The 14,501-nt window shown below is 38.7% G+C and overlaps 1 protein-coding gene across 1 annotated transcript in view; it reads right to left on the bottom strand.

Annotated features, from left to right (window-relative positions):
- CUBN (cubilin) overlaps positions 1-14,501 on the bottom strand; it is a 141,638-nt gene that overhangs the window by 97,520 nt on the left and 29,617 nt on the right. Inside the window, exons 23-27 of the mRNA XM_035316223.1 lie at positions 11,098-11,284; positions 8,763-8,923; positions 8,056-8,237; positions 6,983-7,139; positions 4,195-4,382 (exon numbers count right to left, since the gene is read on the bottom strand). Of these exons, the coding sequence (XP_035172114.1) occupies positions 4,195-4,382; positions 6,983-7,139; positions 8,056-8,237; positions 8,763-8,923; positions 11,098-11,284 (875 nt within the window). The remainder of the gene's footprint in view (positions 1-4,194; positions 4,383-6,982; positions 7,140-8,055; positions 8,238-8,762; positions 8,924-11,097; positions 11,285-14,501) is intronic.

Genomic DNA, 14,501 nt, shown 5'->3' with positions numbered 1-14,501 from the left:
AGAGGAGTAAACTTCAATCCTACTGCAAAACTCTGATCTTCAGGCTGTAACATTACATTCTCCTTACTTATAAAATAGCTTTGCTTCTGTGGAGATTATGTCCTGTCATACTAAATAAGAAGGTAATTCATCATTATAGATGGGGGTTAAATATATGCTTGTTCAGCTAATAACCTGGTGAGCGTAGAGGAAGGAATGACATTTCCATGTCATTGTCTGCAATATCTCACTGTCTTCAGGCTGATGACTCCTCTAGAAATACTAATGTTAGGTTATTAGGCCAAGCCACAGCATGCAATATAATTTAAAGAGCTTCCAATCTAATTACAGTTAGTCCAGCATCACAAAGAAACAGTCTGCTCTTTGGTATGCCTTGTATCTTACCATTGCCACTTCTGTAAAAGTCTTTATCATAAGCAATTCATCTTATATTCTTGAAATTTCACTGTAAAACTCCTTGCAAAATGTCAGGCATCCTGTGAGCATTACCAGCAATGTGCCAACATTGTCTGACAGGCCGATACAAAGCACACAGAGCATTTGTTGAAGTGCTCACATCAGATTTGTGCTGGAGGCTGCCACTAGAAAAATCTGCAGGTTTGCCTCCCTCCAACACTGTCCCTCCTTGATTTCTGGCACCTAAGCACAAGGGCAGAAAATCACCACCAAATCAGAAGAGAAAGGCTTCTTCCTTCCTGCCTGGCACAGGTATAAATCCTTTTATGTGTGCAGCAGCGGAGATGCAGGCCCTGCCCAGGCCAGGCCAAGTCAGAGTCACTCAAGGCTCCCTGCCGAGAGCAACCGCTGCTTACCATGAGTAATGCCAGCCAGCAGCTGTTCTGGCTCACAACAAGCATCCCATGACCAAAGGAGAAAAGGAAATAGGTAATGCAACACATGGCTGATTTCTCATTGCACAGCTTTGACTGAATTTTGGTCTGAGATAGCCATGCACGGCACTTGCACTTGCCTGTACCCTTTGGACACCCGACTATCTAGTTCCTCAACTTTTATTTGAAACTGTTATTTGCTCTAAGTGATGACAGTATCTTTGGTAATAGCCAACCACGAGCAATACCTGTGCGAAGGACCTTTTGGTTTTGTCATTATTCATATTTAATTTCTGACTCATATGGGGATTAAGCCAGGGAGCAAACAGCAAATGAATGTCTTCTGTGTGTATCAGACCAAATTATTCAGGAGGCAAAATGCTCTTCGTATATACTGCATGTGGGTTTGGGTCAGAATTGTAGGCTATAATTAAACACAAAGCTGAAGAACAGGCCCTTTTCCATGGAGACTGGGACCAAAACCACAGTGTCTGGGCCAGGGGCAGCAGTACCAGAAATGCAGCCTTCCCACTCTAGCTCTCCCCACCCTACCAAGCACCATAATTTTCTCCTTCAGAAATCAGAAAGGTTTTCAAAAAAATCAGAGTTCTAGTTTAAGACACTAACGATGTCATAAAAATATGCATTAATTCTATTTCTCCCACTGTTTTAAAAGCAGCTTTGCTCATCATTTTCTTTTGCAACTGCCATTTCTTGATTGTACTCTGGTCAGCTCTCTGCACAACACCTCTGCAGCATTTCATCTTGTCTTTCTGTATCACTCATCTCTTTCCGTTGCTTCCTCCGCCACCACAACTGTGATCATCACCTAATCCAACCTAACAACTAGCCCTTGTTCTTCCCGTCCCCAGCCTCCCAACGAGTATTAGCAAATATTGCCACCAAACCAGGCCTCTGCTATCTGCCATGGATCACCAGGCTGCTACTGTTGGGGCAGTCAGAGAGCTAAGAAACAGGCATAGTGTTGCTGCCTGCTGCAAGGGGCTGAGGTGGAAGGGCTGCTGTCACCAAGCCCCAGGGAGGTAGGGAAGGGGTACCTGAAAGCACCAGGGGGAAGAGAGCACCTGATCAGCACCAGTGGCCACTCAGTGCCGTGAGCGGAGCAATATGGGAACAGCATGAGCAGCAGCTTCCATTTTTCTCTAAGAAAATGGTGAAGAGCTCTGGCACGTGGTCCGTGCACCACCCGCTTGGACTGCAGTGAACAGGATTATACCTCTGTTTTCCCAGTCTTACAGTCAGCCAGGGCATCAGAGCTTTCCCCTTTTAGGCCTCTTTGCAATAAACAAATCTCAAAACTAGCATGTGGCAGAAAAGTAATTTTATGTCAGCTGAACAGCTATGAATCTTGGAGTCTTTTTTTATATTAACCCTTTTTCCAATTTGCAGCGGAGTCAGATTCCACATGGATTTCATACAGAGAAGTCCCAAATATCTGCAGACTGCTTAGAAAGTGAACCACAGACTCGTTCCAGATGATTCCCCCTTTCCCCTACACCACAGAGCACTTCACAGCCTTGCCAATGTGCTCCCTTTCGCAAGACACAGGGTGAGAGCAAATGCTAGTCAGTTCCCTGGCTGGTTCAACCTTGTTCTCTTTTTTTACACTATGGCACATATTTGTGCAGCATGCAACAACCAAATAAGAACATCTTTTCCAAGTGGTATTTCTTAATGGCATTTGGAGAAAGACTTCAAGTAATGTGACATGAATTGCAAATTAAAGCCTCCTTAACACACTTCCATGACTCTGTTTTTCCCTTGCATTTTACTCTTTAGATCTCTTTCAGTCTGTGTTTTCTTTGCTTGGAAGCAATGAAACATTGTTAAAACAAAGAGTGCACGTACTTTTCTGCTCCCCATCTCCTCCCTCTCTCTGATGTGTTTTATTTCTGTTCTTTAAGTGCTTTGGATCAGGTCCTTGCCTCTGGCACTATTTCTCCAGCCTTGAGCTAAGTCTAGAATAGCGTTTTCTGGCAAGTTTGTTGCTCCTCACTGGCTGGCTACTGTGTGCAGGGCTCCTGCCTTTCACGGATCAAGGGCTTAGGCATCTGGAGACTAGCACTGGCCTCTCCATTTGGCTCCAATATTTCCTTTTCAGACTCCTCACAAAAAAAATGAACAAGGTTTTAAGCAACTTCTGCTAGCTCTCAATACAGTACTCCCTTGTTTATTTTCTTTGCATGTCTATTATTTTTTTCCACTCCTGGCCAATAACAGAATAAATTTGGAAAAAAAAAAGAGACAAGCAAAAGAGAGAAAAGAAAAAAAAAAAACACTTTTTGCCATTTTATTACCAATTTTTGAACTCTGAAAGATGGCATAGTAAGGAGTTAGGGGGATTGGGGAAGGATGTCTAGAGGGAATACATTAACCCAACGCCAGGCCTGTTTCTTGACTTTCTGCAAGAGCCCAGTGTAAGTAAGCATCCCAATAAATGTGGGCACTGTTCCTTAGCCCTCTTGTTGGCTGTAAGTAGCCTTCTCTAATATGTCTCCAAATTTCAATTCCTCTTGTGCAAAACCTAAGTAGAGCACAGGGGCTGTGTGCTGGCATCCTGTACAAGGGTGAGATGTGAAGGATGGATTGGTTCAACAAAAGATTGAAATTGTAAGCAGAAGAGTATAACCCTCAGTATAGCAGTGATCATGACTGCAGTCTACTTCACATAGTGCGAAGTACAAAACTGAGAGAAAATATATCTTCAGTTGTCCTAGAAATAGATTTTTTTAAGGAATTGAAATAAAAAGATACTTGTCTTTAGGTTGACTGGATTGTTTCGTTTAGCTAAAAAAAATCTCTTTTGTGAATAAATTCAATTTCTTTCAGTCCCTTTAAAGAATTAGGTTAATTATGACAAGTAGGTTAATGTAATCAAGAGACACAGCAACCTTCTATTAAAAATTGTAGAATTAAAACATGTTAAAGCTTTTGAACATTCCCCATTACTTTTCAGATGAAACCGAGAAGAAAATAATTTAGTAATCATTGCTAATCTCAAAATTTCTTCCATTTCTTGTGACACTGGAATGTCATCTCACTGCAGCCATAAAAAACAGTGCATCTAATCTAAGTTGGCATCTAGTCTCTCTGTAGCAAATCTAGGCACCTGCGTCCTCCCTGCTGCAGATATCTGTCTTAAGGTAGGATGAACAGGTCTCTGGCAGTGCTTAACTCCCTACTGACCACAGAGGAAATAGGGAAAAAGCATTTGGACTAAACATATAGCTTTTAATGGCTAAATTTAGGTAAGATAAATTTACCCTTGGTCTTCTGCATCCTCATTGTTTTACTTTCTTGGAGAAGACCTGGTAGTTCTTGTTTCTAAAACCTGAGTACATACCTTCAAGTAGTCAAAGTCACAGTCAGATCCATCTTCTAAATCAAAGGCTGTGAAGCTATAGTTGAGTGTGTTCCCCATTGTTGCTTGAATGGTCCAGTTGCAGTGCTCACTTAAGGGGTAATTATTTGGATAATTTAAACTTTCCAATATGCCATGGCTACGGTTAACAGTCAGTACTTCGTGGCAAACTGAAAAAGAGGTGATAAATTATATCTGTGCAGTGTTATTTAACTCAGTATCGCAAAAATGCTAATTGAAATTATGGGTACCATTATGAGGTGAAAAATATTTTTATCCACAGATTAAAGAAAAGAAACCAGGCAGAAAGAGAATTGTGACCTATTGCATGCTTTGTGAAAAAACAAACAAACAAAAAAAAACACAACTAGACTTTCCAAAGTTGAATCACTTCTATTGTGGTCTTCTTTTCTGGCACTTGCAGACTTATCAGCCAGTTTTTGTATTGTGGTATAGATTTTTTTTTTTTTTTTTTTTTGGGGGGGGGTATTTTCTTCAGTTTTAAACACATGGTTATTCCTGAAACATGTTTTATTCCATTTATTTTTTTTCTTAACTAATAATAGTTAATAATTTGCTCCATCATTTTGAAACAATTCTGGGGGATGGTGCTCAACAAAGATTACCTAGTGGATTAAAGTGGTTTATTTATTAGCAAAGTGGTTTATTTATTAGCAAACTAGAAGAAAATAATCCTTGGCTAAAACAACAACTGGAAACTGTAGTGCTTCCTAGCTCCAGGAATTGGAAGTGAGCACAATATTCTTTAAAAAGGAGACATGATTTTAATGTTGATTCATATATTCATATATAATAACAGCCTAGCAGAAGTACTGGACACTCACCTGGAATAATGAGAGCTTTCCTTGAAAGGCAAAGAAAATTAAAAATAATCTAAACCAGACAAAGAGTGAAATGACAACTATGGCATTATGTCAATGAGTCTCATTTTCCTGGATCTGATTTTCACTAAAGACAGAAGATGTCAATATTGGTAATTCCTTCTCTGGAGACACCCTACAGTGTGTGTCAGGAGCAGACCAGTGTGATGCACAGACAAGATGTGGGCAGGAGGAATGGAGCAGGACAACATGCTTGCTTTGCACAGCAAATCTGCAGTGTCTGAACAACAGAAATAGCTGAGATTCACTTGCAAAAATCTTCTATTGTCTGTCGAAAGGAATGATACACCTACCTCCTGCACATTTTTTGGATTCTTTCCAAATGATTTACAGAGCAGCAACGTCTGTGTTTTTAGGAGTTCAAAATGCCCAGAATACAGCTGAGGGTCAGGGTCTGGTGGAGTGGGGCTTTACTGCAAAGCTAAACTGAAGCATATAACTGAAAGGACAGCATGAAGAGCAAGAAGTGGATTCTGAAGAATGCAAAATGGGCAAAAGCTACTACCCCTGCCATCAGGATTTTATTAGAAACTTATCAGGCACAAAGTTGCCTTTGAATGTTAATTTGATATGATATTTTCCTTTGCAATGTTTTCCAGTTCATCATTGCCTTTCTTTCATATCCACGTAAATGCATCTGGCATCTAAAAATCCTTATTTTACACCACTACTTCCTACTTAATTTTAGCTTTTGGGCAAGCTACTGAAAGCTTTCTTTGGTGTATGTGCAACTTCAGGAATTAAATATGAATGTCAAGTGTAGCTCATACATTATCTGATACCTCTACATCTGAATGTTTTCTAAGTGCTTTCCATTTAATTAATGGAAGGGGGAGGAAGAACCCTATTCCCATATATTGTCTTGATTTTGCAGTCTGACAATTACACGGTAGATTAATCTGTTGTATCTTTAAGGAATTAGGGAGCCAACACTCCTTCACGCTTCTAATTACACTGCGTGCCATGTGACAAATAGCTTTGTTGGGTTTTGTTTTTTTTTTTTGAATGCATTTACTATTGTCAAATGTAAGGCAACTTAACGTCTAAAAACCTAAAGCTATCCCTATCAGTTGGGCATGTCATATTTGGAGTACCCAAAGATACCTATAGTTCACGTGTGTGGTGAAATTCCGTATCTTCCAAAGCATATCTAACTATATACACCAGAATGTATAAGGAGAAAAGAAAACACTGGGACAATATCTAAGGTTATGACTGGGAACAGAAAACTTTAATTCTTCATGTATCTCCTTGTATTTTGTTTGTTTGTTTTGCCAAATGTTAATATTCCAATATTTCTGAGGTAGAACAATTGTACTTAAAAATGTGTGCAAGAAAATTGTGACCCTTACCACAAAATATAAAAAATGAAACTCTTTCAAGTGTTCCAGGTAGGCGAAATGAACCCAAGCACCCACAATAATCCACGAGGGCTGAAGTTAACACCTTTATCTTTTGCCATCCTGCCTCACAGCAGCTAGAAGGGCATAGAAGCCTATATTCTATCTGCCTTCTCTATTAAAAGGTCATCAGACTGTGTAAACAAATGAGAAAGAACAGCCCAATTAGGGACTGTTAGGGACTACCAACACTTGGTATTCTGAGTAACTCTGGAGTGGAAAGTACCACTGATACAAGTAATAGCAGCAGGGCCACCTCACCCGCTTTTTTCTAGGGAAGAGATTATCTCTGTGATGGGTAGTTAACTTTTAGTTCTCTGTGTCTTGTGACTGCAGCAGACTAAAGAATCTAGGTCAGTGATATGCTCCATGCTTTGTTCTCTGTTCAGGAATAGTAAGATCATGGACTGCAAGACAGTTTCAAGCTGAACTATAGAAACATGTTCTTATCTTCTTTTACTTACTTACCTTGTTTGAATTTAGCTAAAAAACCTCCACCTCGCAGACTGCTATCTGTCCTTAGTTTTATGTACACGCTGTCTCCACTTGAACGGATGAGTTGTGGTATCTGATTCCCACAAAATTTACCTATCTGTTTAGCATTGCTGCTGTTGCCATCATATACCTTAATGGAAAAACAGAGAGAGAGAGAGAGAGAAAAGGGTAGAGAATTTAGAAGCAGGCAGAAAAGTGTGTTAGTTTCCCCATAAAATGTAATTTTGGTGATTCTGCTGGTTGCTACAGAATTTGAGGAACTAGAACTGTTTCAACTTTGACAGCACAATGCTGACTATTGAATTTACTAAAGCTGGTACCACTACAAATCCAAGTAATTTCCCCTGCCCAATGTCTGCTTAGGGAATTGTTTCAGGGTACGCAAGAGGTTAAATTCTGTTTTTTCTCAAAGGAAGCCTCACAGACATTTCAGAAACAAGCAAATCAGTGGAAAAACAGGAAGCCAATAATCAAATACTGGTGGGTTTGGAGGGGCTTACTCACTGATAGGAAAAAACTGTGCTCTATTTCACTTCTAATAAAAATATTTAAATAATTTACCAGCAATTTGAATATGGAATTTGGGATTAACAATAGGGTTATGGACACTATTGTGCCATTTTCCTTGTAATTTGCTAGGAGTAAATGCTTAGTTGTTGGTCCAAAACACAGTGAATTTAATAGATGTAGACATATTCTTATTTCAGTGGCCCATCTAGACATAAATGTTTTTCTTACCTTTGTGCAACTACACAGACACCACTGCCTTTCCTCTTGCTGCTCTGTGATATAGAACCACAGAATCATAGAAGCATTAAGGTTGGAAAAGACCTTCAAGATCAGCTGGTCTAACCATCACCCTACTACCAATGTCACCCACTAAACCGTGTCCCTGAGCATCAGGTATGAAGGTAGCATGGACCTTTCCTATTCTGGGTCTGTTCACATATGAACATTTGAAGACCAAAGTAATGTGTTTTTCTTTGCCTCTGCATTCATCATACTTAGCTGCCTCCTATGGACCAAAAGGGTCATGGGGTACATACTGCAAGGTAATCAAAGTTGCATTTCGGGTGATACTCTAGATGGAACTGTTCAAACTGGATTTCAAACGGGGTTCCTCGGTTTCCTCTGAGCAACCAGTAGCACTCTGAATTGTGATAATATGGCATAGGGTAGTTGGGAGACATGAAGATGCCAGAAGCTGTCATCAAAGTCCCACCACAACCTGATAATGACAAAGAAAACAAACCAACATTTAACATTGAAAACAGTGGAGAATTAGAGTTGATGCGTGAGATTCGTGATATTGAGTTCTTTCACATGCCCTGAATGTCTTGAGTGATAAACCAAAAACCTGCATTAAGACAACAGTAAGTGGAAGGGAGCCAGTGGCACCAAGAAATATTAACCATCTAATTTATACACTGCTCCTGTTTGATAGTTACTTTCCAAATAAAAACCTCTTCATTGAATTCTTGCTTACCAGTACTTTCCCAAACACCAGTGAAAGCTGATACTGTATTAAATCTAGGGAATAGTATATCCTTCTCGTGGAGAAAAACAAAGCCCACAGATCAAGAAAGTTAAGTTCTTTATCTAAACAACCTGAATATATGCTGCTATATAATTAGCAGAGAGACTTTATGAGATGGGAAGCAGAAAAGATATGGCGAAAATGTGAGAAATAAAATACAAATGAAAGATCAATGAGATGTGTAAAATGGTTTTATACTTGATATACTTATTTTACCTGCTGATGTGCCATCCCACTCTGCTGAAAATCCCTGTCTTGTGCCAAATATGTCACTTACAAACTTTATCCACAGCTTGTTACCATGAGAGATTACAACAGGAGGCAGGTCTGTACCACAGTATTTTCCAAGAGGAGGAGAAGTTTCATAGCCTCCATCTCTAGAACGACAGAGAATAAAAACCTTGGGTAAAAGAGGGAAAGTGTGAGAAATGTTAACATGGCAAAAAACTTGGACTTCTTTCAGGCCTGGGAAAGACTAAACTTGGTTCTTCATCTTCCACAGAAAGACAGCTACTAAATACTGGAGAGGTCTCACTGCTTGTGGTATGAGGTCCTACCACAAGCACTTGCTTGCTGAGTATGTCCAGTATCTAAATTCAGCTGTCAATACACTGACAGACTCAAGAAGTATCTCAAGTGTATTCAATGCTGCAGAAGCAGGACCTTCTCTGTATTCTACAAGGTGGCAGTCAATGGTGTAACCAAAGTAAACTTCTAATTTGAAGAAAAAACAACATTCTAACTTCTAACTGTCTCACCTCGCACAAACACAGATGAGCTAATTTATTTTTAAAAATATGTTTATTTGCCACCACACAAACAGGAATCCATTTCTCAGAACTCATATGATGCATATTTTGAAAGATGCATTCACGATTGTTTCTACAGCCAATTATTTCCATCCAGTCTTTCAATTAAGTAATATTTTCAGTAACATTTTGCAACACTTTAATCAGGATGCACATCCAATATTCTGTTGTGCTGCACGTATCTCATGGGAATAAAAAAGATGGTAGCAACGTGCTTATCAATTGCATTATAATCTTAGCATAAAGATTATATAATTTCATATCAGGCAATCATACTGCAAATACCCTTACAGGTCACTAGGACAATAAGAAGTACATTTATACTTAGATATGTGCCATCTTGATATGACGTTTCTTAAGTGAACAGTAATACTTTCAATTGTATTTTCACAGGTTTATCCTTGCTTTTGAGAGAAATTTCTGCTTCGATATTGCAACTCTCAAAGGTCTTTTTTCTTGTCACCCTCCCAGATTAAAGTGCTTGCTGCTATCTCAGGTTACTAGCAGCTGAAGAACTGTGCCAGAACCTCTTCTCTCTTGCACCTCAGCCCCTGCAGCTGTGGTCAGATGAACATTTTCTTAGTTGACTGAACGTAGTTTATCACAGGATACCTCAGGACAAGAACCCAGAGTGCCCCCTCAACTAAAACTAATCTAGCTACCCCATTTAAGGGTATCAGGTTTGAGGAGACATCTCGTGGAAATCCACTTACCACAGCAGCAATGTGCTGAGTTACACTTGGTGATGTTCTGGCACTATCTGAAAACCTAGTTAATACTGCTGGGTTCTTCACAGTCACATCAGAGTTAGATCTATGCAATAAATTATTCTTTTCAATTTTTGAGGTGAATAACTGAAAAAGAAAACTGCTGTAATTCAGGTCAATCCCAAATTAAGGCTGTAACTGTTAAAATAAAGTTAGATTAAACTTAATCTCTGATTGTTGTTTTAAAATGAAACACTTCACTTAGAAAATATTGAAAAAGTCTTTCAGTTTTTCATAACTTTCTCCAGTTTGTATGTACAGCTGAAAACAACCAGCAGGAATTTAGAATCTCATTCCAACCAATATCTGGTATAATGTTCAGAATTAGTTTTATCGTGGTGTTCTGTGAGGTCATGAAAACTCATGGCACACTCAGAGTCAAAAAAAACACACTGCACTTCTGCAAATATGGTTCCTCCAGAAAGCTAGCTCGGGAGGAGAAAAATAGGAGCAGTGACAATTCAAAGTGCAAATCCCATGCGGCAACACACAGTACTACTTACTTGGTGCAAGCTGTGTTGTACGCATGCAGCTAACTTTCCTATAAGTTTCCTACCTTCTCCCCCTTGTACTTTTCTCTGTCCTCTAAAATTTACTAGAAATCACCATGTCAATATCCTAAGATTAACAGTGATACCAGTATAGCTCAATATCACAGATTATGCATATTCCTAGTGCTACATCACAGAAAATTGCTCTTTAAAGACTATAATCATAAAAAAAATATTTCATAAAACAAGCAATAAAACTCTTTGTTTCTGCTCTGAGGAACAACCAAAATATAGTGAGTCCCAGAGTCCACACACACTACTTTGGAAAGGTAGCAATTAAAGTTTTCTGATAATGGATGATTCCTTTTCTCACCCTGACAGCACAGGCATACAGCTAAAACTATAGCTTCCAAATGTGCTTGAGTGGATTTGGATAAACTTGGTGGTTATCAGTAATAAGGAAAACAGAAATAATTAGGCTTGCCTGATTTCTACATAATCCTCTGTACAGCGTTTATTCCCTTCCAAGGTGAAGTTGGTGAAGCGAAGCACAATCTGTCTGTTTATTCCCACTGTGATGGTGTATATGCACTCTGTCCGGACGGGGTAGTTATTTGGATAGTTTGGAGATGTTAGCACACCAGTTTCAGTAGTGTAGTTGTGTGAGCACACTTTAAAAAGAACAGAAACAAGTCTGAATTTTAATATCTATGTTAAATTAACAGGAAATTTCTATTTCCAACAGACAGAGGAGCAAAACATCCTGTGCTCCTGTGCATTATAACACATCCTGGACACATCTTACTGCTGAACGTCACCACTATAAACTAAAAACAGAATCCAGATTTTTCATGGAAATTCTTATATTTGATTTTTTTTCACCTTTTACCAGAACACCATGCCTGTTACAAATAGGCAATGTAAGAGTAGTTGCAGCTGTCAAGTTGGCTTTGACCTAAAATCCAGGTAAGCAGAAAAAATGAAACTGTGAAGGATGCCTTGATCAAAACCAGAGGTAGGATTTCTGAATTTTTGAAAAGCAGTGGTGGTGGAAACTGAATGCAGACTCTAGCTACAAGGGGACAGACACTATGTTGTTCTTAGGCATTCCCCACAATTAGACCTGAGAGATGGGGATTTTGTGTCTTAATTTCTTTTCCCATTTTCACGGCCATAAGGGACAATCACCTGAAAATAGTATAATCCTTAGATTGTGAGGTCACAGCTGTTCTACTTAAAGCCTGATTGGACTGCTGGAGAAGCATCTTGGTATGATGAGCTGGAAAGAGGAAAATAGAGGGTACTGATACTGAGCCAGAACCTGAGCAATAATAAAAATAAATAAATAAAAAGTTCTTTGAAAACACAGACATAAAGACTAGAATTAAAAATATCTTCTATATAATAGTACAGGAGACTTATTTTGGAAAGAACAATTGTCATGTAAGGTTGGCATTTCCATGTCTGCTTTCTGTCTGTTCTAACTAGCAAAACACTTATTTTTTTCTTTTCTTTTTTTTTTCTTTTTTCTTTTTTTCTGGCATTTAAAATAATGGGTAGAAGCGATGATCTTTGAAAAAAAAAAGTTGTTTTTTTTTTTTTTTTTTTTCATTCTTGGTCACCTGAAAAGCCTCTGTTGTAAACGCTTTCTGTGGAATAAATGCCCTCAAAGCAAGACACCAGACACAGGTTCCTAATTCATCACAAGATGGACAAAGAAATATGCTATAGAAACAGGCCACTAACTTTCTGTCATTGAGCTGTACTTTGGTAATTGACAAGTCAAAAAAGTTTTCATGAACTACTTCACCTAAAATCCTGATCTGTTAAATTCTCTATCTAGAATTGTAGTTGTTTGTGTTTTATATCATAATATGGTTTAATATATTTATGCAACTATCATGTCAGTCTTTGGCACCTTAAAAACATTGTGCTGGTTTATAAATTCTTATAATACACTTGCTGTGCTGCCACCTCCCATGGTGTTTCATCATATGTATCATCAAACCTCCGATCCTTAAGTCATAGGATTTAAGAACCCTGCCTGCAGGGTTAGAAATCTGACTTTAAAATGTGACCCAGACTTTCCCTAAAGACTCTTTAGACAGAAAGTAATAAAAAATTACATTGAAAAGATATGTTAATTATTAGTTTACTTATTTCTAAATAATTATACCTTCTGATTTTGGAAGGGTGGGTGCCTGACTTATGAGCACTTAATGCATAGGGGGGTCGCAATACTGCTATTCCTTATTCACTCAAAAGTTGAGATCATGAATACCATCTTTCAGCCTGCAGAATATTAAAATTGATGTACTAGATAAGGGCCCTTAGGGTAAAATTAGCAATAAGGAAGCCAAATTATTTTTATCAGCCCTTTTAAGAATAGTTTCCACAGAACTGTCAAGGTTCCCTCCCTCACCAAAGTTTGCTTTCTTGGGAGTAATCCATACAAAAATTCATATCCAAAGTGTGCTAAATTTAAACTGGATCCTGTGTTCTGCTCCACACTTTACATAACAATCTTCACTATGATCTCAGAGGGATAAATATAGATGGCCTCAAGTTGTGCCAAGGGAGGTTTAGGTTGGAAATGAGGAGACATTTCTTCTCAGAAGGAGCAGTCAGGCATTGGAATGTGTTGCCCAGGGAGGTGGCGGCATCACCGTCCCTGTGGGTGCTCAAAGAAAGGTTGTACATGGTGCTTAGGGACATGGTTTAGTGGGTGGCATTGGTGGTAGGGGGATGGTTGATCGTGGAGGCCTCTTCCAACCTTTATGATTCAATGACTGTATGATGGAACAGTGACTGCCTTAGAAATGTCAGACTTCTGGCTACAGTGAAGTAAATCCAACTGTAAACTGCACATACACTGCTATGAAGATTAGGAAAAGCATAAATGAACCTACATTTTGTGTCAACCAACACTCTTCTGTTAAATGGATTAATCTGTTGCATTCTTGTTGTCAGCAGGAGAGCTGGCACTCGTGTTTTGCAACCACCTCACTAACACAGCAGTTAGGGCTGTGCTTGTGCAGTCATAGTTCCCCCAGTGAAAGCTGTTAGCAAAGTTAGCAGGTAAAAAGAACTTTGAATCCTCTGCCAAAGTTCAGAACACAGTCTAACTCCATAATGTGCTTACAATATGCCTAGAAAAAATACAAATTCAGTTTAGTTTGAAGACAGTTATTGCAGCAAATGCAAATCAGAAGAGAGCAAGTGTCATGGACAATTGCACGTCTTGCTTTGGCAGCATGTGAAGTTTCAAAAGCTATTCAATCTGCTTTCTGATTTTGGTACTGAATGTTTGCTCTTCTGGAAAGGAAAAAAAAAAAAAAAAAAAAAAAAGCCTTAAATGCCAGCTTTTGTACCACTCACTCATGAAGTCATGCACAGTGCAGAAAATTATAACCACGTCTTTCCTATAAAGAGATATTCATCAGTTGCCACAATTCTAATTAATCAAAAAAATATATATAGTGTCATAAGTAAAATGGCACTTCTTTTAATCCCACTCTGCTAAAGGAAAACAAAGTTTCCTAACAATTAGACCCTTATGTAACATAATGCATCTTTAGGGAAAAAAAAGGGAAGAAAGTATCACATGAAATATATCCCTCTCCACAGGCAATGAAAAAGCACCTCAGGGCCTTCTGTAACTGCTACTGGCAGATATAACAGGCTTAATTTTTACCAAGACAACTCACAAAGGTCCTTTGTAGTGTTTCAGACCCGAACTTCTCAAAAACACTAGGTACAGTTGTTCAAAAAGAATCTCCAGCTCTCTCCTGCTTATCTACACATAAACAGACATACTGTACAGTCAAACACACACATATAGGCCTATACAGGCAGACTAATAACATGATCAAACATAACCACTGGCCT

This window comes from Oxyura jamaicensis, chromosome 2 (genome assembly GCF_011077185.1).
Source record: "Oxyura jamaicensis isolate SHBP4307 breed ruddy duck chromosome 2, BPBGC_Ojam_1.0, whole genome shotgun sequence".
Taxonomy (NCBI): Eukaryota; Metazoa; Chordata; class Aves; order Anseriformes; family Anatidae; genus Oxyura; species Oxyura jamaicensis.
This window is presented reverse-complemented; position numbering and strand designations above follow the sequence as displayed.